Raw genomic sequence first — 25,000 nt, 5'->3', positions numbered from 1 at the left:
TTTCTCCACAGATTTGTTGAGAATTTTAATATGGTCCCTTCAGTGCTTGAGTTTGACACCCCTGATTCTGATGGTTAATTTACTTTACTTGATCTACTACTGTGAGTCTGAACTGACATACCCAGCTAAAATGGTCAAACTGGAAATCGCTCTTCACCTTAGATTTCAAACAGAACTACTTGCCATATCTACTCAGACATGAGTCAGAAAAAAAGACAAACGGACCCTGGAAGTCAGGCGTTTTAACTGCAGTACCTACTGGAGAATCATCACTGCACACAGAGGAGAAAAAATACAGAGAAGCTGTAAGTGATGATAAATATAATGCGTCAAACTATGGATCCAAGAACATGCCTAATAGAGAAAAAGTATTCAATGTTAAACATATTCAAGTATGCATAAACAAAAAGTCAATCTTACGGCGCCGCCTCACAGAGTGGTCAAACAGTCTAAAGCAGAGGTTACTAATAGGTAGACCGCAGCCAGCGTCCGGACCCAGACGATGTCCTATGTGGAGCTGGACCTAAAACTGATAAACTATGGATAAATATTTAATTTTTTCGGGGTTGTCCTTTTTTAATCTGTGTAACTTTTCTTGCCTTTACGGTAGCTTTAGCGGCCCAGGAGACTCACAGACCAATCACACGCGGTGTAAATATCACACATGACGCTACTCAGCCAATCAGATCTGTGCATAACGATGAGCACTGACACTTGAGTGAGTGATGCACAGACAGGGGAGGGACAAGGCGAGAAACAGCAGTCAGAGGGAAGTTACATCACATGGTGTGCTCTGAAAAGAGAAAACTGACAATAAAATGTTGAAATATGACTGAATTGTACTTTAGTTGATTTGCATTCAGGTGTGGACTACAAAATATGTTGGTATACCTACTAGGCTACTTCAGTTTACAGTATACGGCACCGAATCATGATGCAAGTTAGACATCATGATGTTCCGGACATTTGCGTGAGGAAATTTTCTCTAACTGGACCTTAATGACTTTTAATTTAATACCCCTGGTCTAAAGCATTGCCCTATCAATGAGAGACTGCGATGTTGGTCCCAGAAAATGCCAAAGTCATCCATAGCTGGGAGTTCAGAAGAGCATAACTGTAGGCCTCACTCTCTCTAGGTGGGCAGGATGCTACTCCTTCTCCCCCACCACTCACTAATACTAGCCAAGATGGGTGTCTGTTAGGAGGCACAACAGAATTAACAGTTATTGTTCTCCTCCAAGCACTAGTTCATAATAGCTTCATGTGACATTGTAGTTTGTGGTGATGGGGTGGAGATGGGAGGAAGCTACAACCAAGTTGAGGGGGAAGTTGTCCTAAGGTACAACTGTATGAGAGCTGAGGCATGAGAGTGTTTTTCTTGGCACCTGAAGCCGTTAGCTCGAAGCAACAATCCATTTTGTCTGGTGTCTAAAACTCGACGCTGTGGTCTGAGGATGCTGAGTACGTCCTAAAATATAGGTGTGATAAAAAAAAGCATATTTACACCACATCACACTGAATTACTTCTCAGCCTCCATCCTGCAGTGTTACCTTCCCACTTTTTATCTTCTTCAGCAGTACAGGCCACAAGTGTCAATTGTAAAACCTCTTGAAACCTCATTGCAACTATTTCAAGTACAAATTCCTCAGTTCCTTTTTGCATGTCTTAATATTATTAATTATCATTAGTAGAAAGTGCAAACGTGTGTCCTCACAGGATGTTTTATGAGGGCTTTAAAGGGATGTAACAACGTAGAACCTCAAGCATGCTAACTTTCCCACCCTTTAAAACAGAAAGGCCCATTATTAGCACATACACAGCATACTCATAAAAACGTTCATTGGCATGATGTCATAGAACCTCTTTTGGTTTACTACAGAATCTTTTGACAGTTATTTAAAGAACACATTTTGTAAGATGTGTCAGTGTGAACAACCTTTTTGAAGCTTAGAACCTTGACAAAAAATTCTATGCTAATGACCTGTTTTTGTACCTTTTGTAGAATTGTACCTTCAATCTAAGAATGATTTAGGAACTAGGGGTGGGCAATTTGGCAAAAATATAATATGATGATAGTTCAAGAAAATTTGCACGATGCACAGTTAGTCAATACTATAAAAAATTATGAGTACAAATGATTTCTACTCAATGTTTTGTACCAAATTAAACTGGGATAATTCAGAATTCTGAAAATGAAATATGCAGTCAGTCACTGCTGCAGAAGTACTGACGATATCCACGCTATGCTCAGAAAAGCAAACTGTGGGGCACTGTGCCGTAAATAATGATACCGCTAAAAATTGTCATCTAAATATTGCCAGATTGCCCGGCCCTGTGAGGAAGGTTTCGTTTTAAAGTGTGTAGTGTGTGTAAACTCATGGTCAGATCTTGACCACACGTTCAAATGGTGCCACTTCCCGAGTATCTCACATCCTCCCTGGGACAGACACAGCTGCATACTCTGCAGTTAGTTATGACCACAACTGCTGCTTATGTTCACCAGGACAGGATGTGAATGTGTACATGCATTTATTAAGCATATCACAATACAAGTAACCCCATTAAAATCCTGCTTGACACCGTGGAGAGTCAGGAGGATGGTTTACGCTTACAGCATGTCTAGAAGTTAAGGGTAGCGCTACTTATGAGCTGAAGTTGCCCTTACCACGTACCATGCATATCACTGTTACTCATCCTATATGAGGAAAAGGAGCATGCGCTCGAAAACACATCATCTTATAGGTCTTCTTAGATTCCAGGAAAAGCTTTAGCTCATTTCCCAGAATCCCCTGCTTGTCTCCACCTGTCTGCGGAGCTGTCCATCATCTGTCTGTGTCTAATCCTATGGGCGGTATCATAGGACCTAACCTTCAAACTGTTTTAACCCCAGCGTCCATATGGGGAAGTCTTGGTAGGGCTACTATTGCTAGCAATGCTAAAAATGCCAACAATAAGGCAGATTGAAAGCCATAAGGAGGCTAGTTTTAGCATTATGCTAACCAGGTCAAGCGAACTGGCCAAAATATTCATTAGCCATATCAGCAGATTTAAGTGAAAGATTTCTGGCACCTGTATCCCACCGGAAGTACACCAGCATGGATATGTTGGTGTGGGTGTTGTCCTTAAACAACTGCCCATATATACAGAAAACCAGGTCAAGTCGCAACTGCCTTCTCTTCTCTCCCCACTGTCTTACTCTCTCTCTCTGATGCACTCACCCCACCCTGACTCTCTCTGCCTCTATGATGTACTTGCGCTCTCACACTCTCTCTCTCATATCCTGGCTCCTGGCATCAACAAGGGGATGTTGCATAAGATCTATTTATAAGCACTCGGCTCGCCTGCCTGGCTCACGGCGGCACCGAACTAGCAGCCGCCGCTCCGTGAGCCCTGTAACCACGGGAACCTGCTCGCCGAGCTGCAACAAGGGACGCTGGTAGCGTGGGTGGGTATGCGGCGTGTCCTTCACACTGTAACTACAGCCGGAATAAGAAATCTGTCATCACAACACAGCCGGAGAGCATGCTAATATTCAGATTAACGTCAGAACACACAAAATGCCTCTCCAGCACACACGCACACACATTCTGAAGCTCTACTGAACCAGCTGAGGACCACACACACCCACAGAGTATATCTACTAGGTTTATCTTATACCATGGAACAGCCTGAGTCACTTTATTCAAAATGTTTTATTAAAAAAAAAACGGCGCTTCTTAAACTTGTGCGTGTTCACCACACGACGGGCAACATTTACAGGTATTTACAAGCCTGTGCGTGTTTAAGGCCTTTAAGGAGTTTTTACTGACTGCCGATCAAGTTTTGAAAACATACACATGCATTTTAATACCATCCTTCACATCAAGTCTGAAACTGATGGATGACTACTAAAACTTTAAACAGAACCAGTTCGCTTTCTCTTGTGTGGATGCATTAATAAGCAGGCTAATTAATCATAGTTTATTTGAACATTTTTAATGCTCAGAGCTCCAAGCTGAAGCTTTATTGTCATTACTGCCCAAATAATTTGTTTCTTTCTGTGTTTCTCTGACTAGCAAAAAAAAAGTGATGGGAATACTTCAGTGTATTATAAAGTGCTTTTATACAATCCAACACAAGACAAACTTGCTCTAATAAGAAAGGGTTTTTGCTCTTTAATATTGTTATTTGAATAAAAGGAGGCATTGCATCCCAGTGTGTAGTTCATTCATTAGTTTATCATCTGCTGTTGTGTGAGTGAATGAAGTGAATATCTTTACTAGCTGTTGTTAAGATATGTATGAAGAATGTTAGTTGTGCACTAGAGTTAGTTTCACTTTCACAGATGTGGTTTAGTTTGTGGTTGCAGCGAGTTATTAGCTTCTAGCCTGGAGCATAAACAGCTGCTTATGGCCACTCGGGCAACCGCTGAGCCCTACAAGTTGCTTGTTTTTCCCTTTTAAGATATCTTAAACTGAAGCACAACCTATTTGTATGTACTTATTATTTATGTCTTTTAACTAAATTATAAACTACTATAAAAGTGAATTAATCATCTTATTCACATACAAAATATGTTTGAGGTGGAGCCCAAAGCGGCTTAGGACCACAGCACAATACATATCCAATCCAATCACGCAGCATTGGATGGCACGTGGTAGTCGTGTGAACGTCCTCCTGCACTCTAAGCAGTGCTGGTACTGGAGAGGCTACCTAGAGGTGTTTATCAGATGCCAAGTCAGAGAGAGAGACACACAGAGAGAGAGAGAGAGAGAGAGAGAGAGAGAGAGAGAGAGAGAGAGAGAGAGAGAGAGAGAGAGAGAGAGAGAGAGAGAGAGAGAGAGAGAGAGACACCAGATCATCCCTTATGAGCACTGGCAACAATATCAAAGCATGCATTTTACACCAATGAACTTTACACTGGCAAAATCCAGAACTGCAGATAGCAGAAGGTATTAGAGGTGAAGCCAGCACTGTACAGGAGCCTTCGTCTCTGATAACTCCATCTCTCTTCCCCTCCCTCCCTCTCTGTCGCTCATGCCAGTTGGATCGCAGCATTCACACCTGTTCCCCTTCATTATGTGATGGGGGGGTGGAGAGGGGCGTTAAAGTGTGTAATAACCAGCAGGGCCTCATAAGGGAAAGTACTTGTTTATTACATAACCTACACACAGGCGTACAACATGCTTTATGAGTGAGTATATGGGCGATCTTCAAGGACAAATTTGACTATTTCAAAGTCCAAAAGAGTGTGTCCATGTATCTGTGTTCGTGTGGGGGTGTGTGTATGGTTTGCTTTTATCTGACCATCACACATATGGGCACAGGCCAGTGCCAGTCTGTTTCTGTAGAAGTTATGTAGGTCAGGAGCTAATGTTTAATGGAATGCGTGTGCAAGGGTGGCAGGCAACAGGTGCGGCCAGTGACCTGAAACCTCTGTGAAACACAACTCCACGGCCACAGCGAGTCAGAGGAGGAACCCTCCTCACCACGTTTATGCCTGCCATAGTGACACAAAGCTGAAAATGACTTAATGGTGGCAGACAGACAATGCTGAGATGACGCTGCAAGCATCGGAGCTGAACGTTATTGACTCTTCTCTCTGGCTGCACATTTCTTGAACCTGCTGATGTTGACTGATAAAGAAATTTAGAAAACTCAGAAACGACTGATGGAGAACCCGAGATGACCTCAAAAGAGAACCAAGCACAGCACAAATGTCCACAACAAGGCCCTGGCCACAACGCTGGTAGCAGTGTGCTTGAGAGCTGTACACTCTTGGCTTCTTGTGGTTCAACCCTTCTGATTCCCCTGACTAACAAATGCACACAGGAGACTTCCCAGCTGCCCTGTCATACAATTCTACTCTATTTATACTTTTCTTAGGAACCTCCGAGCCTGCGGGCGTGTCTCAAGCAGACAGGCAAGTGGGTGGAGAACAACTTCCAAATTTAAGCCCCATACCCCCACATCACCCTCCCCCACTCCAGACAAATAAATAAATAAAACATTTAACTGGGAAAGAGCATAAAAAAAATGAATGTGTCAAAGTCATGAAATGTTACTATCTTAGTCTATCTATCAAGCTACTCCTTAAACTGTGTGAAAGAATGCAACGGTAGAGATTAGTGGGAGGTTTTGTTGTGACACGTATTACATAAATTCTGTTTAGGGTTTCTGAGTTCTTTAGAAAGTGATCCACCCAGCACTATCTAAACTTCTATCTCTTCTCATGTGTACATGCTCTCTAGTGCCCTTGGGATACTGGACTTTGGCTTTTACACAAATTTTAGACAATGGCTAAACACTATCCTTCACTGCCCTGGGGAGAAAGTAAAGCAAATAAACCCACCAATAGCAGGAAGATGATATTTCCTTATTAAGTGATTTGCCTACTTATGTTTGGCTTGTAATCAATCTGTCTTTGTATTCATGCCGCGTAAAATATACCTGTCTGAATCTAGCGCACTGGGGAGTGGTGTAGAGTGCTTGGCTTGAGATTATTCTAAGTGCAGTTGTGTAGTGTCTTATGAGAGCTACACTGGGAGATCATTTTTATCCCTTTTATAATCCTTTATTTTGACATAAGAGAAACTGTGCAGATGTCATGGTCAGAGAAGAGAGAGAGGGCTGTGTTTCAGGGTTTGTACACTACTTTTTAAACAGTGGAATTACATGACTTTTCCATGACTTTTCTAGCACATAAAACAAAATTTCCATTCCAATTAGTGTTGGGTGATATATCATTTATGCCAGCATGCTGTGATATTGACATACCATTTTTTGTTTTAGTAAAATATTTAGTAATATATCTGACATTAAACATTTGCTTAAAATCCATAAAAAAGGAAACTTAGGATGCATGGGTTCATTAAGTTTATCCGTGTTAAACTTCAAATTCAACTGAGCAAAATACTGTAACATGCTTGAAACTACCATGATATTGAATTTTATCAGTAACCAACCAGCACTAATTTAACATGCAGACAGCTGTTTTGAGAGGAACCATGTTATCTAAATATTATAGAATTTAGAACCATTTGTCATTGCGTTTTCACACTGTGAAATTAGACCTCTGCATTTAACCCATCCGTGCAGTGAAACACCCACATACATGCACACTAGGGGGCAGTGAGCACACTTGCCCGGAGCAGTGGGCAGCCCTATCCACAGCACCCGGGGAGCAACTGGGGGTTAGGTGTCTTGCTCAAGGGCACTTCAGTGTTGGACTGTCAGCCATGGGGATCAAACCGGCAACTTTCCGGTAACAGGGCTGGTTCCCTAACCTCCAGCTCACGACTGCTAGTAGGTAAAAATGCTGTTTAAATGGAATGATTGCGAGTGACATTGAAATCTGACCTATATATGGATTTCTGCACCAGGTTAAATAATCCTACCTCAGAGAAGTGTCATTTTGCATTACGTTAATGTTCCATAATTATAGAGCAGATATATTTTTTTCTGACTCCTCTGTCATCCCATATTCTCATGCACAAACATTGGTCCATTGGTTTTGCTTGTTAAGAGCGGTTAAGCGTCTTATATCAACGCTTTACACAGACACATGTGTGCACATTATGACTATGTGGACAGCAACACTGCATTTGGTGTGGGAAGCTGAAGCAAACGGGTCAGCGTTTATAGTAGCACTTCTGTTGCTGCAGTTTTCTCTAAGATATGGTATGATAAAGGTATCATGCAAATGCCTGTAGAGGTATTGCTCAGCTAATCTCTTGATAAATTCATTCATTCATTTTGAATGAAGGGCCAAAAGCACGATGAGTGCCAAGTATGACCACATGCCGCGATCTGAGGTGTTGCAGTTGCGTCATTTATGACATACTTGCAATGCATATACAAACCTAGCTTGACTCACAGTGGTAGAAGCTAGGTCACGCAGGTCTTGGTGTGAGAAGCAGCACAAGTGTGTGTTTACTCTTACATTTGGCTTGTTATTTTATCTTCTCCAGTGTTTGAATATCAGAACATCATCCACAACATGCACATCCTGAATGCTGCACCTCAGCGAGCTGGGATTCATACTAAAAACATGTTAGTAAAGCTACTCCACGTGCAGATACATTCGTCTCGCGTCTTTTTGCAATCTACACTATTCAGCACTTTACATGCAACGAGATGATGAACCACAGGGAGGAAAAGTCCATGATTTTCCAGCACTTATTAATTTCCATGACATTTTTCAGGCCTAGAAACCCAAACTTCTGTATTCCATGACTTTTCCAGGATTTTCACGACCGTACAAACCTTGGTCTTCGCAGCCCACTCTCTGTAGCTGCCAGGAAAGAGTGGGCGGATGCTTCCGTCATGGGTCATCCAGAGCTCCAGCTTTATCACATCTTTGCTTCTCCTGCCCCCTCTCTTTCTTTATTTCTCTCTCATATTTTTCCTTTCTCCTTTTTTGCTTGCTAATATTAGTCACTGCTGAGCACATCCTGTCTGATCTCTTTCTTTCAGTGGTCATGAATATCTGGCCCACAGATTTGGGCTTTTGGCCAATAACAGCATCATATTTCACAGCCAGCTAGATTCTACTGTAGATTCCAAGGGCACTTCAACTGTCTAACACACTACTTCTTCTGTATTCTTAAAATGAATGAGGAGTAGGAAGTAACTATCACAATACATTTTCATGATGCACAGTACGTCTAGAGATAAGCCAGATATGTACCAACCTTTAAAAATGTTTAATTTCATTTTTATGAATAAATGTTTGCCCAGCACTACATTCAATTAAGCACAGCCAATTATGCTCTCTTTGGATTCCCAGCATCATCAGGATTCAAACTCTAGATCTCCTGACAATTTACCTTTATCTCAGATCAGGGATGTCAAAAGTTGACATTTTGGTGCCAAAAATGTACCTTCTGTTTTTCCTATGGCAGTGGTTGAATTGGTCCCAAATTCCTGTCTGACTAAGTGCATGTTAGGTCTTTGGCACACAAAAAATGGCAACCACAGGGGGTAGGCAGCCTACTAGAATGGGTGGGACCTTTTAATTACAAGCACAGGAAACCTTACCTAGGTCAGCCTTTGACCTGAAGCTACTATTACATTAACCACAGCGCATTACACAAGCCCCTCTGTCCAGCACTTCCACTATCCACTACCTATGTCACCTGTGTTTCACATAAAACACAAACAAACTGCTGTTCGTCGTGACAGTCATCAGATCCATGACATTAGCACAGAAACCAAATCTACTGATTTGTAACTACATATTCTGACAACATTAGGTTAGAGCAGTAATAATTAATTTCAATATCATTAAACAATCAAGTTAGTGTGATTTAATTCAATTTTTTATTTTTTTTTTTACATTTTTGGACCTCAGCCATGCCCCTGAACCAGCACTAACATACCTTAAAAAAAAAACCAAAACATTCCAAGCAAAAAAGACATCTTTTCCAATTATGGCGGTTCAAGTTTGTATGTCACGCATTTGACGTCACACATGTACCAACCAAATCCAAACCAGGTTTGGGTTCTGTTTACATAGACTGTAAAAACAACTTCCAGTATTACTATGTTGGTCAACAACTCTGTCCAAACTTACTGGTTAAGCAATTGAGTGGCTAGTTGCTGTTGGCTTTAATATAGTTCTAAATAAATTAGTGCTCAGTGGTATTTCTGCTATGGCATCGAATTGGTATCAAGAGCTGTCAAATTTCACTGATACTAGTACTGACAACCAAACTTTGGATATTGTAACAACCCTAATGTAAACCCTGTTTTAATGAAATACAGCTGGCCAGAGTTCTAAAAGTACAAAGACCTTTTTAGACACTCTTAAAATGGACGTCATCGGAAACATCCGTGTGGGCAGGTGAAAACAACTCACTTTCCAGTGAGAAAACAAGACAACAAGCTAACCCGCAAATCCACTTCAGGTGAAGCCCTACCAATGTAAGCAATTTCTCTCAGTAGTTTAATTAAGCAAATATAAAGCTGCAGAATACAGCTCCTCAAACAGGTAAAACAAACAAAAAAAAAAAACAATCTGCTCGTATTAAATAGTGAGCCATTAAAGTTTGTCCATGTTTAAAAATTTCTGTTTCAGTTACCAAAGCCAGGTTTTATGGTAAAGTGTTACCAACAAAAAGCAGATGTGGTCTCACAGGTTCCCTTTACAGAGATAAACAAGTATGCACCATAAAACATATCTCTGCGTGCATTTGCCACAGGCTATCTGGCGGAAAGTTTGTGAGCCTGCAGCAGCAGCTAATCAACAGCCTTTTTCCACCGTGACACCTGCAGAGTTACAGATGCTTCAGGCAAAACTATAAGCAAATCTGCTCTTTCATTTCATAACAGGGTTTCAGTATCATCTCTCCATTACAAAATTAAGAGTGAACGGGTGTCAATGCACTTTTAGCATTTTCAACTGAAAGTGACACAGCGTGTTTGGCTGGCAGAGTCTAGCCAGTAGGGCTTAGTACAAGCACTGCTTCTGCTTTTAGCCTTTTCACTAATGGGCACTGACCAGCCATGCCAGTTTCAAAAAGAGAGTGACCGACAAAAACACAATCCTCTCTCTCTGTGTTTAAGTATACTGTATGTCTATATTGCATAACGCTTCTGCATAGGAAAGTCCCTAATTGGTGAGGTTAGTGAGTCCAGCTAGGGCGTAGGTGAAAAACACCAGCATGTTAAGATTGCTGGTGTAATCCAACACGCACGCAGTCACAGATACACACAGGCGGGTTGGTGGAACGAGGCGGAGGTACCAGGGGTTGTGACCTGGCCCACTTCTGTTTGGATTCGTTACAATATTTTTCTGCTCACTGTTGACACGCATACGCGCGCCTCGCTGCTCTGCTCCTCATTCGATGATTCTCTCCTGGTTTCTCCATCCCCTATTCCTTTTTTTCTCTCTCTCTCACTCTCTCCATCTTACCCCTCCCTCTCCCTCCATGGCAGTAGTCTCTGTTGGCCCGGCTACCACCTTGGATTACCTCGAAAACAAACACACACAAACAAACAAGCCAAGCACTGGAAGAAATGAGCGAGCATGTTTTTGTCCTGATTTCGCGGCACTGAAACAAAAAGCTCCTCTGTCAAAGAAGCAGGGCAGCAGGCCTCTTCTTACGCAACACGCAGCAATGTGATGCATCCACTGATATCATTTAGATTCACCCAGTGTCACATACAGGCACCTGCAACAAAGACGGCCTGTTAGGGGGTTTATGGTAAATCAGGCCATGGACTTAGAAGACCCGAAATACCAAAGCATGAAAGATGCAGCAACTGGTCAACCACTATAGCGAAAGATAACTGAAGCTTCACATGCATGCACCTTGGGGACAGTAAGGCACACCAGTATCACCATGGAAACTAATGGACAAAAAAGCCCAGACCTTGACTCAAGCCCAGTGGGTGCCTTGAGAATGATGTAATAGTTGAGAGAGTGTGTGTGTGTGTGTGTGTGTGTGTGTGTGTGTGTGTGTGTGTGTGTAACGTGTCTGTGTGTGATGTGAATTTAAGGTACATTATGGTCATTGTCAGACCAACCCACAACACACATTGGTCAGTGACAGGGTGACTGTGAGAGACAGTGGATGATAGGGAGGGAGAGAAAGAGAGCAAGAGAGAGCGTGAAAGACGGAGGGAATGTTATAGAAAAAGAAGACGGAGAATAAAAGAGTAGGCCTGTCAATTATTACACAATCACTTCAACACTATTATTTAAATATACTAAAATTATGAGCTAATTTGGAGCTAATGATGTGAGCTAACAATTACTTTAGAATATGTTTAGGTCAAATAAAAATGTACGTGAATAGGCGTGCTTTCATTACTTGGTTTGAAAACATGTAAATAAATAAACGCATAAAACATTTTTTTGATCTAATTGTTAACATTTTTAGAGGGCGGCGGGTGAGTACCGTTTGTTTATTTGACGTTGGTTAACATTTTTAGAGGGCAGCGGTGAGTACCATTTATTTGACGCTTGTTAACATTTTCAAAGCCAGATAACACGTTTAGTGAGCTGTAGTGAGTAATGTTTATTTTTTTCGATACCAGTTAACACCTTTAGCAGGCTGCAGTGAGTAATGTTTATTTTTTTTGATGCTGGTTAACACCTTTAGCCGGCTGCAGTGAGTAATTATTGTTGCTTTGTTGTTTGATAACTTCTTTAGATGGCACTGGCCAAGCCAATCATGTTCAGATTTCATTTGAAATGGACCACATGAAAAGCCAGGTGTAAACACCCTCAGGACGCCTTATAAACGCATTACAATCATATCACTCAAACTACCAGATGGTAGAATAAACCATGAAACAAAAGATGAAGGATATGCAGATTCACCAAACTGAAATTAGCCCTGGAAAATCGAGTCTTCATCCATTCTAGGCCAATGAGAGGTTCCTAGCCAAACAGGCCCACTTGTATCGCAAAGTTAAATGGAAATGACATGTGTGTTGACGTGTTTTTCGGAACAAAATCAAATGTAATCTGGTCACGCTGGGGTTATGGTGAAAGGTGTGAATAGAATCAGACCAAAGTCTATCCAGATATGATCCAGACACAAAACACCTTAACGCAGGGCATAAGCAGGGTCTCAGAGGGCAGCGGTGAGTAATGATTATTTATTTGAAGCTTGTCATTAACAGTTTAATAGGGCAGCAGTGAGTTATGTTTGTTTATTTGAGCTCTTTCTGTCCTGAGTTGGGAGCCGCTAAATATGAACAGGTACAAAGCAGGACAGCTAATCAGCCAATTTGATGACTTTAGGCATTTAAATGCTGCTTACAATGAAAATAAATACTCAAAATTATTCAAATGCCAATTACGACAATCTTGAGGTCTATGAAAGAGAATGAGGAGAAAGACAGGACAAGAAGAAGCGGAAAAGGAGAATGAGAGCAAAAGAGAGAGAACCAGGAGAAAGAAAGAGAACGGAGAGTAAGCGGCTGAGCAAAGAGAGGAAGAGAGAGAGAGAGAGAGAGAGAGAGAGAGAGAGAGAGAGAGAGAGAGAGTTCACTGAAAAAGCACAAACAGAGCAAAAAGAGAGCAGAAATCCTCTTACAACAAGTAGAGCTGTAATTCCCCTCTTAACCCTAGAGAGAGAGAAACACCTCACGCCCCCCCCCTCCCCCATCCCCACCCCCCCACTCGCGCACACAAACACGCGCACACTCTCTCATGTGGCTTTTGACATCCGTCCTTAACAAACCCCAGAGATGACTGTGCAATCATGTCAGATGGTGTTCAAGTGCAAGAGGCCTCCAAACCACCTCTGCATGGCAGGGAATTTCTTCAGGGCAAAAAAAACCTCAACCTAGACTCGCATTCGACGAAGGAAAGAAAAAAAAAACGTAGCTCACAGTCTGGAACCCCAAAAGAGAAAATGACATACCAGTTTGCCATTCACCACTCTCATTATCAATAATATTAGTAATTATTATAATTACTAGATAATTTAAATATAATTGGATGATTTTGTTCATGAATAACGAAGAAATCAAAGCTTTTAAAAAAGACTAAAATATAAAATAGACTTAACAGAACAATAACAATGAGTGGACAAAATAAGCTTCATTAGGATATATTTAGTACTTTCAGGAATTCAATAACACTATTTTTTTCATGTAAACATGTGATGAAAGGCATCCAGGAAGAGCAACAGTGGCTGCATGTTCCCACTCTACAACTACAACCCTCACCCTGTCATAATACTACATTAAGGCCCAGTCCATTTCACCCCTCACCCCTACCACTCAGCTCTTAGCCCTCTGTTTTGCGCATTCAAGTCTAGGGGTAGGGTGTCCCAATTTTTGTTGAGATAGAGGGGTAGGGCGAAGTGTTGGGGCTACATGGCCCTCCAAATGAAGGTTTTTCAAACTCCAAACTGTGTGTTATGAGAAAAAAAAAAGATAAAACGGCAAGACAGCTGAACAAGAAACCAAAGAATCCCACAAATCTCTCCGTTAAAAAAATTACGACAACTATAACCATCAATGTATTATTGGTCATTACATTGGTCAATGTATTGGTCATTTTCTTCATAAGAAGCACAAAAAAAAAATCGCTAATCGCATGCTAATGTCTTGTTAGATAGCTAGCTAACTTTCATGTTCCACCTTAAATAATTCAGCAGTTCAGACGGCTGAAGCGCCAGAATGTAACTGCTGTTGTAACTGAGTTCCAAGGGCTTAGGGTGACACTCGAAAACAAGAGGTAGGGGTAAAAAGAATAAATGGGATTGGGCCTAAGTCTTGTTTTGGGGAGGGGGGGGTGGATGGTGGAGCTCACTGATTCATGTATAGCTCTCCCATGGGCACTGTCCGGCAAGTCTGCGGAAGGCGTCTTCCAGTGCTAACTTTACTGACATTACTGGCATCAGTGCTTTTGTTTGCTTATTTAAGACAGATAAACAAACTTGCAGTGGCAGCAGCTGGTTATGACTTTGGTTTTATCAACAGAGCCATCAGTGGAAGCTCTTGCCATTTAACTTAATATGACATATGAACAAAAAATGCGGTAGTCAGAGTTTTAGCAACAGCGCACAGGCAGCTGGGCTTCAGGCTGGAACTGCACATGTTGATAGGTTTTAAAAAAGTGCCTCTAATTTACCGGTAACACACAATGTTAAGAAAAAGTATATGGTGGGTGAGTCAATCGAACTGTTTCTTAACATAAAGGAGATATGTACTTTCATTAAAGAAAAACTGACAACTAATGATTATGATTCATCAAGAAAGTCCATTTTAAGCCATGTAATCAAGTTTAATCAAGTAATCAATTTAATTCAGTAATTTTTTCTCCCCCTTTCTTCATTGAGCCTGTCTTTCCATGTGTCTCCTACTCTCTCTCTCTCTCTCTCTCTCTCTCTCTCTCTGCCCTGGTTCCGGCAGTGAGCAGCGACCCAGTTTGAGCGTGTGTGTGCTTGGCGTAGGTGCACTGTTGCGTGTGTGTGTTCTCTCTGCCAGGTCTGGCTTATGTAACAGGCACTCATGTGAGCAGCTTTGTGTGAGAGCCTGCTGGAAGTCGGGGGAGCATCAGGTAGAATGGCTATGCAAATAACAAGCCCATTACGCAACAGGATCTGTTTGTGCAAGCGCACACAGGCTAAAGCACACACATAACACTACAGACACACAAAACAATGCATACAAAAACAATAAACCTTGTCGAGCAATGAAATGTAATTGCTCTACAATCACTCTCTCCTTCCACCGCCCCCCAACCTTGCTGTGAGGTTAGCGGATTGCCGGGTTGCCACAGCAACACAGGGGGTGGGGGGGGGGGGGGGTGCAGACAGTGACGTGAGGAGCTGCTGGAGTGATCCCAGAAGACAATTAATACACCTCTCCTGCTCTTAACATATTAATCCATCTGTTTAATTCTGCCTTTTTATCTCTATGTACATGTTGCTTTCTATATATTCCACTCTGTAAACCAAGGCTGTCCAACTCTGGAGAGCCAGAGTCCAGCACAGTTTTGGTGATTCCCTGCTCAAACAAACATGATTCAACTCATGTTGACATGGATGGGAACTGACCAATCCATGCTATGGCCACAAATTCTTGCAAGTTTGGGTATGTTCACCGTAATGAATTAAGGCTGGAGTTTTGCTACTTAACAGAGTTTTTTTAGACTGAAGAAAATTTGACCAATGTTCTGTAAAGCTTGTCAAACAATATTATTAACATCTGGCAATGAAAGAATGCATTGGTAGACAAAATGCGAAAAGGTGAAATATGAACAGGGTGGCTCTGGGCTTCACTTCTCCACTATCCTGCCCATTCTCACTCTCTTGCCATAGGCCTGGCCAACCAAGACGGACTCCGATTCCCTGCTGTTCAGCCCTCTCCTCTTGACCCCTTCGGTCTTCCTTCACCATCCTGCTGCTCCAGAACACAACCTAATAACTCATGATCAATCACATGATGTCTATCCAATTCTATCCAATCATTCTGATCCAGTTTACTGAACTGAAACCCTCTTAGTGCCTCTCTGAGTTAGTGCACATCCGCCATATGTACCCCTCATATAATGGGTGAAGCCTAATTACTGTAAGCTTAATAGGTAATATGTAAAATAATTAAATATGTAAATGAGTTAGTTCTCATATCACAGTACCAATTAATTTAAAATGGCAAAACTGTTTTTGCAGTGTGGTTTCCATATATGGACTGTGAAGTTTACATACTAACACAAACTTTATTTAAAAAAAAAAAAAAAGGAGAGGGAAATTTGTTTTTCCATGATATGGGTCCGTAAAAGACTGTTCCTAAGTGCTGTGACTTCCACCCAGCAATATAAAGGCAGAATAAGTAAACAATAGAAATCAGCACCACAGAATGGAATAGCATGGTTCTTGGCTCCCACCTGTATGACTGTGTTTCCTCCCTCAAGCAAAGCAATGGCCAGCAAGATGCTCTCCTGGAAGATGCGGTCGCTGGTGGCATTCATGATAAGGTCAATGACGAGGTCAGATGCACCTTCTCTATCCAGGTGGCACTGCACTTCAGCCAAACTCATCTCCCCACGGGTGGCCCCTGAACCTCCAGCTGCTGCTGAGATTGAAAGCAGGACAGATAGGCTTGATTAGAACCACAGACATGTTCCAATTTTTTAATCAGACAAAGAGATACACAAGGCCAAGTGAAGGAAGGAAGGCAGGAAGGTACGCAGGAAGGAAGGAAGGAAGGGTCTTATGACTCAGCGTTGCTATTACTTAGATATACTGAACATAAGAACTTGAATGACTTTAGTGACATTACAGACATAAAAACTACATTTTACTGCACCATTTTATAATATTTTGCTTATTTTTTTCACTTTTTCATATACATACACACATTTGGACACACATGCACACTTCCTTCAGTAGGTGTGTCCGCAGGCTATTCCCACAGGAAGCGTGGGCACCCTGTTCCCGTTGCCTGGCAACAGCAGAGCTGGCGCTGACTACATAGTAAATGCAGCACATAACCAAGGGTGACAAGGGCAGGGATGAAGAGAAATAGAAGGACAAACAGATGGACAGACACAAGGTGAAGAGATGAGATTTAATGACAGGACAAATGGACAGGACTAGAAGGATGAAGGTAGATGAAAGTACAGACAGTGAGAGAGGGACAGTGAGAAAGAAGTAAGGATGAACCGAAGGAAGGATGAGTAGTCCTATGAGATTTGTATTAGTGACTGGCCTTCATTGTCTAGGGCACACTGGTTGCCTTGGCCTAAACCAGTCTACAAGGTATGTGCCTGTGCTTGGAAAGGGTAGTTGATTTATGTACGTGTGGGAAACTAACATAACACTGAATCTGTCTGTAATACACTTTACCAGCCCCAGGGCTGCAAAATAGCTTCTGCTACTAACTATAAATACATGATGTATACATTACCTTGTATATTCATGCAAAAATGTTTTTATGTATTGCTTCTATAATAAATAAATAAACATACATCTATGTTAACGGTGCACTATAAATAAACACACACCTGCGGGAGGTTTGCTCTGTCCCCCGGGACCCAGGGGTCCATTGCTAAAGCTGGTCAGGCTGTCTCTTCGCCCCCCGGGCTTGAAGTTGCCATAGTAACGGTTGAGTAGGATCTGCCTCAAAGCCTCACCCTGGTAACGGGAAAGGGGGGTGGAGTCAAAGATGGGTAAATGCATGACACCATCTCTCAGACTCATCTGAGATATGATGAACCTGCCCACATCCCTTTCTGAACAAATAATCAAAGCACACACGATAAAGCAAAAAAAAAAAAAAAAAAACCCAAAAAATAAGCAAGTCACTTAACAGGTGACACCTAAAGGGACATCTCTCACTATTGCTGTGGGAAAGGGACTCGTCCAAATGACAAAGAACAAAGATTTTACAATCTTGTTTCTTGTTGGGATGCTGTGTAAAATATTAATGAAGACATGCAGTGATGTGCAATACATTTAAACCCTGGAATCAATTGAAATTCAACTGTCTGAAACAGATCAAATGTTGAAATTGAGAAATTTTACTGTTTTTGAAAAATCTATACTCAATTTGAATTTAATGCCAGCAATACTTTTTTAAAAAGTTGGGAGAGGAGCAACAAAAGGCTGGTAAAGTTGGGCAATATCAGCCACTCTGGGACGTTCTTTTTATAACCAATCATGACCTGTTGCCAGTTGTTTTTAGCATTGCACAACTCCAGCCTTAGCCTCTCTCCCAACTTTTTTCAAACCTGTTGCTGCCATCAAATTCAAAACCAGCACAATTCTTTTTTAAACCAATATAATTCTGAGTTTTAACATTTCTTATGTTGTGTTTGTAGCATTTTCAATTAAATTTAGGGTTTAAATGATTTGCACAATATTGCATTCTATTTTTATTTAAATATTGCACAGCGTCTCAATTTTTTTAGAAATAATGTTATAATAACTGCGGAAGAGAGATTTCAAAGTTAATTTGAAATGATCTTAATGGTGCTTTCTGAAAACTGGGCCTATTCTCAAATTAGTGGCTAACCTTTTAAATGACCATGAACTGACAACAGATACAAAGTTTTATTACCCACGTCAATGACTTAAGGATACATCTGTCTTTTTGCATTGTATTCCATGTAGTTCCTAAATAATAAGCTTTAGGGTGCGACAAGCCTGGAAATTTAAGGCAGTGAAAAGTCACTACATTGAGTCCTACATGAGCAGCCGTAGTTTTCTCGGAAACTTCTCACACTGTGTACTATACTGTATGCACGTCTTTGCACAACTGTATTCGTTATATTGTATTCACGTCTTTGTATTATCATTTTCAGGTCCTTATATAAGCTCAAAGCATTTAGATTCCATTAAAAAAAAACTAAACATATTCATACAAGATTCATATAAAATTTTCACACAAGAACACACACTGTACAGTGGGCAATCCCCTAATGGAAGCAATCATGAAAAGGCAATTAGTAGAGGTAGCAGCCTGTGCAGGTGTGCAAATGGGGGCATGCTGCTGGAGCAGGGGCCACACTCTCAGGTCATGGGATCGGGCCGTGAAGCTACCTACCCGCTTCTGATCCTCCAGTTGCTTCTGGGGCTGGTTGGGATCAAGATCCTGAGAGCAAGGCGAGTTAGCAGGAAGCCGAAAGGAGGAGGAAGGAGGCAAGAGGAGGAGGAGGAGGAGGAGGGGGATTGGGAGAAAAAAAAAGTATCCAGGAGAACAAAAAAGAAAGGAGGGATTAATTCGGTGCACATTAGTCATTTTCATGACATGCAGGAAAAATGGGACAGATTACATCATGCAGTTAAATGAAGGACATGAGGTGTGTGTGTGTGAGTCTGTATGTGTGTGTGGGAGATGGGAGGGAGCTGGTTCAAGTGAAACATAACCGTGCATGGCTGTGTAAGACAAAACAAGCAGTGGTTCATCTAACAACATCACATAACCCTGGTAAAAATGGGATGAAGGGTGTACCGCCAAAAAAAAAAAATCCTCCATCTGTGCCCGAGGTCTGGTTTTCAAGACAAAAGCTAAAACTTAGGGCTTAAAAAATATCTGTCCAGAAACCAAACCCTTGGAAGCGCAGTCAAAATTCAAGGGATACTTATTTAGACGCATCACTACACAAAAAAAACTGACTGATCAGTGTCCTGTATGTGTGTGGTGTCATTTTAGAGGAGTGGACTGGCTCTGAGCTTTCTGGTCTCTGTGGAGTGGCGTAGGGCAGAGCAAAACCATGTTAATTACATAAGAGTGGCCGAGGCTGCCAGGGTGAAATAAGCCAGCCAGGAGTGAGGGAAGAGAGAAAAAAAAGGAAAAACTAAAAGGAAAAAAAAAAAAAAAACGCTTTATCCAGATTACATAATAGAGTCTGTGCACTAGTGACACAGAGCACAGCCTATGCCCCCATCTGCCATGGAAAAACACCCAGACACACACACTTGTGCACACGCACACACACAATCAAAAACACACACAAACAAAACACACCATCCTCCCACCCATAACCACACCCCAAAATGAGGACAAGAATGTGAATACTACTCCAAAAAAGAGGGCATGGATGGACGTGTGAGCTGGGCCAAGAGAACAGAAACAGGTCATGGCACCATTACTAACAAAGAGTAGATCCATTGAGGAAGAACCGAACTGTTCATGTTGGAGATGGCGCCAATCTGATACAACGTACCGGTATCAAACTGACATCAGCAGAAAATGTTGGATGGAAAAAGAAATCATAAGAAATCTACCCTGAAATAACTTGTGTATTTATTTCTGTAGGGTAGTAGTGTTTGCGTAGTTTGAGCATTTGCTTCAATTAAGAAAAATGAGTGGAATCCACTACTGCTGATATTCAAGGTGTCAATCCTACTCCAATCCGAGTCCACTTGGGCCATGACAAAATATGGGGCTTGAACCAGGTTCAGGAAGATTTTTTTTTACAGAATACGTCAGGCTCAACTCAGGCCTGGGTTTGTTTTCTAATAAGTGGTCTTTTTATTTGAAGAAATACGTCTACGTAAATTACACACACAGTCACAAATATTCTCTCTTTTGCTCTCTCTAGAATTGTTCTAGTCTATAGCTACGTTCCCAATAGCTTCGAAGTTTGTCTCCCTGAATGAAAACCGTAATTATGTTTATTGATACATCAGGCACAATCCCAGCATGCTGACGAAAAGAAGGCTGTGGTAGGTAAAAAGTTCTTAGCAGATCTTTCTCCTTGCTTGCTAAGTTCGCCCAACGTAGATTAAGCATCTCTTCAGTTGCAGCAGCAATGTGTGGAACTTCAGTGTAGTTAGACTAACAACTAGACTAACAACTAGTTGATCAGTAGGGTGAATGCTGCTGTCTGTCAGGTACAAATTCCATAAAAACGCGATAAATACTGTTAGTATATTACAGATGTAAAATGGCAGTTTATGCCAGCGTGGCATTTTCTCAAAGCCACGTTGACAGATTGGGTTCGGGCTTCAATTTCATGCCTGTGCAGATCTTGTGCAGACACTGGTACAAGAAAAATAGGGGTCTTATATATTGTGTCTTATCTTCGATTCTTGTACATCTGTCCAACGATGGGACTCTCTGGCTGTGTATCTGTATGTGTATATTAAATGCATTTCCAAAGCCAAGAATTAAAAACTGTCCATTTTTTTTGTATACATATCATTTGCACAGAGTGGAAAAGCTCTGAGGTGTTGTGTGCTGTGTTTGAGTATGTGTATGCATTAATATGTGTATGCATTTTATATGCAAGTTGTATCCCAGCGCATGGGCAGGAATGGCTCTGATGGGGTACGATATGGAGGTGTATGCCTGGGTTTCTTGTTGGTGCAAGCAGGAATGGCTCTGATAGAGGACTGCAGCACTAATGAAATGCGTCTACTTGTTAGGGACCTACAGGACTGATCGACTACTCTCTACAATGACCCATATTCCAGCAGTGCACCTGTGCAAAAAGCACAGACACGAATATGGGTGTTGAACACACCTCAGCAAGGCCCTCTGGCTCAGGAGGAGGAGGGACCAGCTAATGGAGACAAAAGAGCTGCAAGTTAGTCAGTGCACATAGAATCACCTCTAACCTGTTATGCATTGAGGGTGTGTACATAAATGCAAGACAAAGAAAATATTTTGGTACATAAAAAGTTCGAAGACTGGTCTGGTCATGGCTAGGTTAACAGTCAGTCATGTGCTGTTCAGAGAGAGCACATGACACCAGACTAGTCCTGGAGGAATATAAAAACACAGGCAAACATGACTTGACATTAACATTAATATACAGCATTAATGCTGCATTCAGTCCTAAGAGTCCTCATGGAGTGGCTATATTAGGAACCAAAGACGTCTTGTGGTTTACACAGTGAAAGAATTATCATATAGATCATCTCACAGACTCAACAAACACAGCCTGCACATAAACATGAAGGGCTTAAGGGAAAGGTTTGCTCTTATTTCTATACTTTTCCATCTGTTCACTTGTCCTGAGTGTAATCAGTAAGTGTGGGTAAGAATCATCTTGGAGCCGTGTGTCCCAACTTTCAGAAATTATATAAAGAAAGTAGATTAGGCTAAACTCCAACCTGAATACTGGCCCAATTAATTATTTTACAAGACATATAAGGGAGCATAACAAACACTCCAGAGGAAAAGAACTGAACTTAGTTCCCATCTTTGAGTAGGAGAACATAGCGGGAAATTTTGAAAAACCTATGAACCTTGTCTTTAAGGCATACAGAATGGTGCACTATGGACTGAGTAGATATGTGCTACTGTCAGATGAGGCTAAAACTTGACCTGTCTCTAGTATGTATATCGCTGCTGTCGGACAAAAACCTTGTATCTCTGTTTTTCAGTTTTTGGCATCATTAGAAAATGCCTGTTGCCCTTTACGCTATGTGTAAATTTCATGACGAATGGACCAAAAGAAACGGCCCAAAATGACTTGGAAAAAATCTGGTTCCATTGACTTACAGAATAAGTTAAGTAGGTTTTTTACTTCTCCTGTAAAGTTACCATTTTGGAGATTTTCTTCCGACAAAGCGATATGTATGTGCAACTGAAAGTTTGCAATTACCTACGTATATACACTGTTAATTGAAATGTTATTACACTAGAAACCAAAACATAAACTGATGGTTTATTCCTAACACGAAGTATAGTGAGAACAAGAAGAAGTAAGGATATAGAAAACAATATTGTGTATCAATAATGATCTATTTATTAGGGGTGCCAGCATTTGAACAGCAAAATCAATATTCCGCTATTCGCCATGTCACATCACAAGAAGACCGACTATTCAGTGTAATACTGATTTTATGTTTAACTGTAATATGAGGAGAGTTTGTTCATACTTGTGAGAAAGTTTGTAAAATATATGCTGCTACTCCGAAACCCAAGCAGTTTAACGGTAGCTCATTGTTAAAGATGTGACTGAGATGGCAGAGATAGTGCAGCTTTCTAAACAAGTTACTCTATGTGATGTTAGCTAGGTCCAGAAACAGTGAAAATATGTGTCTGACAAATTACTATTTCGGCACATTGTCCAGTAAGGAGAAAAAAAAAGAAAAAAAAAAACTCCAAGCCCTCAACATCTAGACATACCAGTTAGCTAGTAGCTTGACATAGTCATCTGTGTCATATAACATGAAGACCTACTACTGATTTCCTTTAAATATTTTTTAATAATGAAATATATTTTCAAACATATTCCTCTGCTTGCTGGTGCTTTTTTCCGTTACCTAAAAAGGTAAGCCTATAGTCCTATATTATTTCTTTTTCTCAGTGCACTTAATCAATTATCCATTCATTAAAGCTGCCTTCACAGTGAACGCAGTATGTGCTACATCTTTACTATTTATAGTCATTTCTGCTCACAAAATTACAATAAAACACTATCTGATTTTCTGCTTTTCACGATGAGGCACATCGGATATTAATTTTATTATAAGTTCATTCTCGATGCGGTACTATATCTACAGCTCTGTTCATCATCAAACACTGATCTGTTCCTACAGCTTCCTTCAAACAATGTTAGAAGCTTTTTAAAAGTTTAGAATCATATTGGCATAATTACATCATTTAGGTGTATTTGCAACAAGATGGGTTTTACTGAGGACAGTGATTCAAAACTTTTAAACAGTTAGCTTTATTATAAGTACTATTGATTAGTTTGCAATGCTGTCCAATCCAATCCAATGTTCCTGACAACTGACAGGGACTACCTTATCAGTCATACATAGAAATTTATAAATGCATAATAATGTGAGGACCTGTGTACATAAGCATTCAGAAATGTCCACGTAGATCAAGTTTGCAAAAAGTGTAAAAAGGTCTTTCTGCTCTTAACCCCTTAAACACATTATATGTAGTATGCTTGTGTTTGTTATTATTATCATTCATTCTTGGATTAGTGAGCATGTGTAGAAAAAAATATTAAAAGAAAACAGAAACAAAAGATCGTAAACAAACAGTCATAGTTACACAGCATGCAGGTGCAGGGGAGTGTATTAGCAAAGCAAGAAGCATGCACTACTGCATTAAAGGCAAACGATCAGAACCTTCATCACAGCAGACGTGACAACATAACAAATAAATGGGTTAAAAAAAAAAAGTCCACACTACTGAACACAACACTGAAAATCCGACATATCTGACGTACACATGCGGCCGCAGCTCAAAATCACAGCACAGACTCGGCCAGCCTGAAGGAAGGAGGCCCAGACGGCTGGTGCACTGCCTACAGCGCGGGTGTGGCCCAGTCCATTCTGCGCATACATCTCTGGACACACAGAACGAGAACACTTTGAGAAGCAGTTGCTCTGCAAACTCCAATGTCACTCAGCTGCAGACTGCAGACACACCTGCAGAAAGGGGGGCACAACGACCCGTGACGCACGACGCCGCGCAGTGACTAATATCACTACCAGCCAGGAATCTCCCTTTCTGCAAATGCATCTATGGCTGGAAAAAGAACCGTGTGATACTAATAAGGTGTGAGCAACGAATGTCCCTCTGTGTCCACTGACATTACACTTATCACTCTTCACATCAGTTGACAAGAAAAACAGACCGAACCAAATCAGGCTACTTCATACTTCATTTCTTCCGAGGCTTCACTACAAATTGATGCAGATGCAAAGTTTGGGGGAAGTAATAAAAGAAGGCTGCAAACACAGATCAAAATCCTGAGCAAGGTGGAAAAATATTTATAAAATTATGATTCAAATACGACACTCATGGTTTCAGTGTCTTTACTCGCATCTATGATAGTAATTCTACTAAGTAAAGCTACATGATGTGCACCACAAGTTAAAAGTTTTAAAATTATGCCAGAGATGCTCTGCTTTGAAAGACTTTCCATCAAAAATGTGCTCGTCGTAATGCACACGGGTTTAGTATGGTACCTTAATCATTATGCATTATCTTAACAGGAAAATACATTTTATGAAAAAAGCACACAAGGTTTAGCACTGGTTTACATAACAGCTGTTCTGTGCCTCACTGTTTAATTAGTGATTCATCTTTGCATTTAAGTGATCTAAAACAAAATGGGCTGACCTACAGAATTAC

The 25,000-nt window shown here is 41.0% G+C and overlaps 1 protein-coding gene across 22 annotated transcripts in view; it reads right to left on the bottom strand.

Moving 5' to 3' along the window:
• Positions 1-25,000, bottom strand: part of itpr1b (inositol 1,4,5-trisphosphate receptor, type 1b) — a 173,487-nt gene that overhangs the window by 58,424 nt on the left and 90,063 nt on the right. For 11 of the 22 annotated variants that reach the window (XM_017710893.2, XM_017710939.2, XM_017710929.2 and 8 more), the window contains 4 exons: positions 21,420-21,458; positions 18,995-19,042; positions 17,454-17,583; positions 16,335-16,522 (listed from right to left, as the gene is read on the bottom strand). In XM_017710893.2, the coding sequence (XP_017566382.1) occupies positions 16,335-16,522; positions 17,454-17,583; positions 18,995-19,042; positions 21,420-21,458 (405 nt within the window). The remainder of the gene's footprint in view (positions 1-16,334; positions 16,523-17,453; positions 17,584-18,994; positions 19,043-21,419; positions 21,459-25,000) is intronic. The other 11 variants (XM_017710949.2, XM_037532081.1, XM_017710973.2 and 8 more) reach the window with 3 other exon arrangements.

Source organism: Pygocentrus nattereri, chromosome 21, assembly GCF_015220715.1.
Source record: "Pygocentrus nattereri isolate fPygNat1 chromosome 21, fPygNat1.pri, whole genome shotgun sequence".
Lineage (NCBI taxonomy): Eukaryota > Metazoa > Chordata > Actinopteri > Characiformes > Serrasalmidae > Pygocentrus > Pygocentrus nattereri.
Note: the sequence above shows the minus strand (reverse complement) of the source record. Positions and strands in the feature narration are given on the sequence as shown.